This window comes from Bison bison, unplaced genomic scaffold (assembly GCF_000754665.1).
Source record: "Bison bison bison isolate TAMUID 2011002044 unplaced genomic scaffold, Bison_UMD1.0 scf7180017864321, whole genome shotgun sequence".
Taxonomy (NCBI): domain Eukaryota; kingdom Metazoa; phylum Chordata; class Mammalia; order Artiodactyla; family Bovidae; genus Bison; species Bison bison.
Window position 1 is genome coordinate 834,084 of NW_011494893.1, and position 3,570 is coordinate 837,653.

The 3,570-nt window shown below is 62.3% G+C and overlaps 1 protein-coding gene across 1 annotated transcript in view; it reads left to right on the plus strand.

Annotated features, from left to right (window-relative positions):
• Positions 1 to 839: 839 nt before the first annotated feature.
• Positions 840 to 3,570, plus strand: part of FOXC1 (forkhead box C1) — a 9,920-nt gene continuing 7,189 nt past the window's right edge. The window contains exons 1-7 of the mRNA XM_010853013.1: positions 840 to 1,008; positions 1,249 to 1,380; positions 1,576 to 1,735; positions 1,809 to 2,003; positions 2,094 to 2,405; positions 2,465 to 2,599; positions 2,827 to 2,867. Of these exons, the coding sequence (XP_010851315.1) occupies positions 840 to 1,008; positions 1,249 to 1,380; positions 1,576 to 1,735; positions 1,809 to 2,003; positions 2,094 to 2,405; positions 2,465 to 2,599; positions 2,827 to 2,867 (1,144 nt within the window). The remainder of the gene's footprint in view (positions 1,009 to 1,248; positions 1,381 to 1,575; positions 1,736 to 1,808; positions 2,004 to 2,093; positions 2,406 to 2,464; positions 2,600 to 2,826; positions 2,868 to 3,570) is intronic.

Sequence of the window (3,570 nt, forward strand, 5' to 3'; positions counted from 1 at the left end):
ACCCCACCCCTACCCTAACCCCTCACCACCCTTATTCGCTGGGGACTCTGCAAATCTTGGCTGGGAGTTGGGGCTCACCCACTTCAGAAGCAGGTGACCCAAGCCTCAGGCTTACCCTCTGAGACGTGACAGCCAGGTAGTACCCTCATGGGGTCGTGGAGGTCTGAGGCCCTGTGCCCCTGCCTCACCCTCCCGAGTCTCCGAGGGCACAGAGTGATGGGCCGGGGTTCCCAGCAGTGCCCTGAGCTCTCCCAGCCTGCAAGGCCCTGCTGGCTGCTCCTCCTGAGCGGTTAGGACCAGCCATGAAGGGGACTGGAAAGAGCACCTCGCCTTCCATGCGCCTGTTTCCAGGAGAATGGTCCTGGGACACCCACGTGGATGGGAGACCCAGGGGAGGAGCCAGGGCGGCCCTCGGGCACGAGAGCGCCTGTTGGCCAGCACAGGGCCATCTGTGATCGCAGCAGACACGGGACCCTGGGGTGGACGTGTTCCCCGTAGTGATCTCCACAGAGGTGTCCAGCCCAGGTGATGCATCTCTCTGCTGGGAATACTCTGAACAAGGACACCTCCGTATGTCTGCCGATTACACGGGTTAGCCCACCTACCAACGACCTGAGAAACACGCTTTAACATCTAAAATCATCAGACTTAACACAGATGAGGTTTAATAGTTTACTGTCTTCTCTCGGGGGCAGATAAGCCACATACGTTATCGCAAAGGGCACCTTAGCGCCAAGAGACACAGCAGAGGGATGTCGCGCGACCCAGCAAGTCACCTAAGCCCAGCCTCCTCCCGTGAGAGGCACAGAGGACGGCACCCACACCAGGATTCAGCAGGAATGGCACTCTCGGCCCTGGACAGGACAACCCTGAATCCCCGGCTCCCCACCCCTGACCGGGTCCACCTGCCGCCCCCGCCAGGCCTGCTGGAGGAGGCCAGCTTTGGGGCGTGGAGAGATTTTCTCATTCTGGCTGGGGTCTTTGTGATCCCAAGCAAAGCGGACCTCGGTACAAGTCAGTCACAAGTTTGTCGCCATCAAGTTTAACTCGAGTCAACCACTGGCCTTAAAAGATCCGGGAGCGACCACAGTGACTACACCGTGGCTGTTCTCCTTTCAGACGTGTGTTCCCACCCACATTCTGTGGACACTTGCCCTGATTCACTGTAGTTTATCTTTCCTTAAATTTTCATTTCCAAACTAAACAGCCCTGACACGAGTGCATCCCTCCATGCCCAGCGTCTCGCAGGGCTCCACCCGGGCCGCATTCGCGCGCCGTCTGTGTGCGGGGCTCCGGTGGAAATTCGCACAGGGCTGGCGTCCGCGCTGAAGCCAGTGGCCCCACCACCTCCGCCCTGTTCTCCAAATCGATTCTTTGGGGGTTCAGTTTTTTGGTAATTAAGACTAAGGAGCGGTTAAAAAACAGAAGTACTTTTTCCTGGAAACCAGAGGTCTTCATTTGCAACTTTTATTGGCAAACCTGGCTGCCAGTAAATACATTCCTTGGCATCTCCCAGAATGTAGCTCACTTGCCGAAAAGGCCCTTCTTTCTCTGTAACGTGTCCATCAATTAAAGGGGCCGCTGGGAGGAATGCGGCCGGGGCTGCCAGCCTCCAGCCTGGTCGCCTAGGGTCCCTGGAACAAAGGCCCCCAGGCCTGTGCCGGGAGTCTGAGCCGGTCCCTCCAAGGGGCCTGTCGGCCGACTCTTTCCGCGGGCACGCTGGCGAGCTTACGGGGTGCGAGGGCCAGGAGCCGGGCTGGCGGGCCCTCCGCCTGGCGATGAGGCCGCCCACGGGACCCCTTCCGCAGAGACCCCTCCCTGGGCTGCGCTGAGGGGCTGGGCCGGGGCGCCGAGGCGCGTCGGGTCGCCCAGGGGCGGCCGCGGGCGGCAGGGGGCGCTCGGGGCGCGCGCAGAGCCGAGCCGGAGCCGGACGGCCAGAGCCCCGCGCAGCGGGCGGCTTGGCCGGGGGACCTGCGCCCCCGGGTTCAGAGCTCCCGCCTCAGGTGCGGACCCCCGACCCCCCTGCTTCCCTGCCCAGCGCCCTAGCGGCCACGGAGGGAAGTCTGTGGGCCCCGCCGAGCCGCACTCCCCAGTGCGGACGCACACGGCGACCCGGAGGCTGGCTGCCCGGAGCCGGTGCCGGCCGGGCCCGCCCTGAAAGTGTGGACGGCGCGCTGGGCCGAGGACCCCACGGCCGCCCGGGAGCTTGGGGAGCAGGCCGGCCGCTCCCTGGGCCGGGTGGATGGAGCGTCCCGGGTCCCTGGCCGCGGGCTCGCAGAGGGGCTGGGGAGTTGGGGCTCGGGCTCCTCAGGCCGCTCCCGAGCGGTCTGGTTCTGCGCGTGGGGCTCCCGAACCGGACTGGAGAGCAGGGGAGCCGTCCCGGGACGAGGCCCCGCCGCCAAGAGGTGCGGCCAACTCCTCCCCGCTGCGGGGCCTGCTGGCCCTCGGGTCTGTCTGCACACAGAGGCCTTTCCTCCGACACCCGGAGCCCACACGTGGGTCGGAAGGCGCCCGTGCGCCGCGTCTCTGTCGTCCGCACCGCGCACCTGGGGCCCCGCGGGTCGTCGGCCCTTGCAGGCCAGGCTGCTCCCAAGTCTCAGTGGGGACCCGGGTGGGAAGAACCTGAGTGGAGACTGGTACTTTCCGTTCATCCATGCTTAACATGTTATTTTCATCCTGGATGGCTAAGGAGAGGAGGCAGTTGTCTTCTCCACCCACCTCTGCCAGGACGAAGGAAGCCCCCAGCATGCACAGCCAGGACCGTGGGTAAAGCTCCCCTCCTGTCCTGTAGCCCCTTCTAGGCACTCAGCTCGCTCTGCGCCCCAGAAACGTTCTGGGAATCCAGCATTCTCTGCGACCAGAAGCAGGTGGGCCAAGCCCAGGCAATCCTGAGCAGGTGTGGGCACACTCCTGCAACTAAGAGTAATTAGTGGGACGGCTGTCGTGGGGACTGGGGGGCATTGAATTCCCGTCACATGAACCTCCTGTGGAGGCCGCCCTTAGGACAGCAGCTCCACAGTCCGGTCAGTCACAGGCATCACTTTGTCATCAGATTGTTTTCGATTTTTAAAATCGAAAAACAAACACACTTTTTATTTATCATAAGAATGATTTTTCTACTAAGGAGGGGACTGAGACAGGAAGACTGCATTAACAGAACAAGTACTCCGAAGCCCCCCGAAGAGAGAAGTCCATCTTCCAGAAGGCTGGGAGTCTTCCCCCCCTGCCATATGCAGATGTCCAGGGCTCCCTGCCTGTCCTGCCTGTCCGAGAGTCTGATAACGAATAAGGATCACTGCCGGCGCGTATCCTCCCCCACCCCTGGACTTCAGCTCTTCCTGAAGGAGGCCATGTGGAGAACTTCCACAGGAACCTAAATAGCGTGAAGACACCCCAAAACGGACCTGGCTACAATTGCTTCAGTGACTTCAGTCTAGTGGGGCGACTTCGGGTCCCACTGTCCATGAAGTGTGCAGCGCCCCCCCATCCTGGGCTGACTGCCAACCAGCTTTTCTTGACGCCCCCTGTAACCGTCCTCAGACCAGCCCCGACCTGCACCCCCAGGGGCCA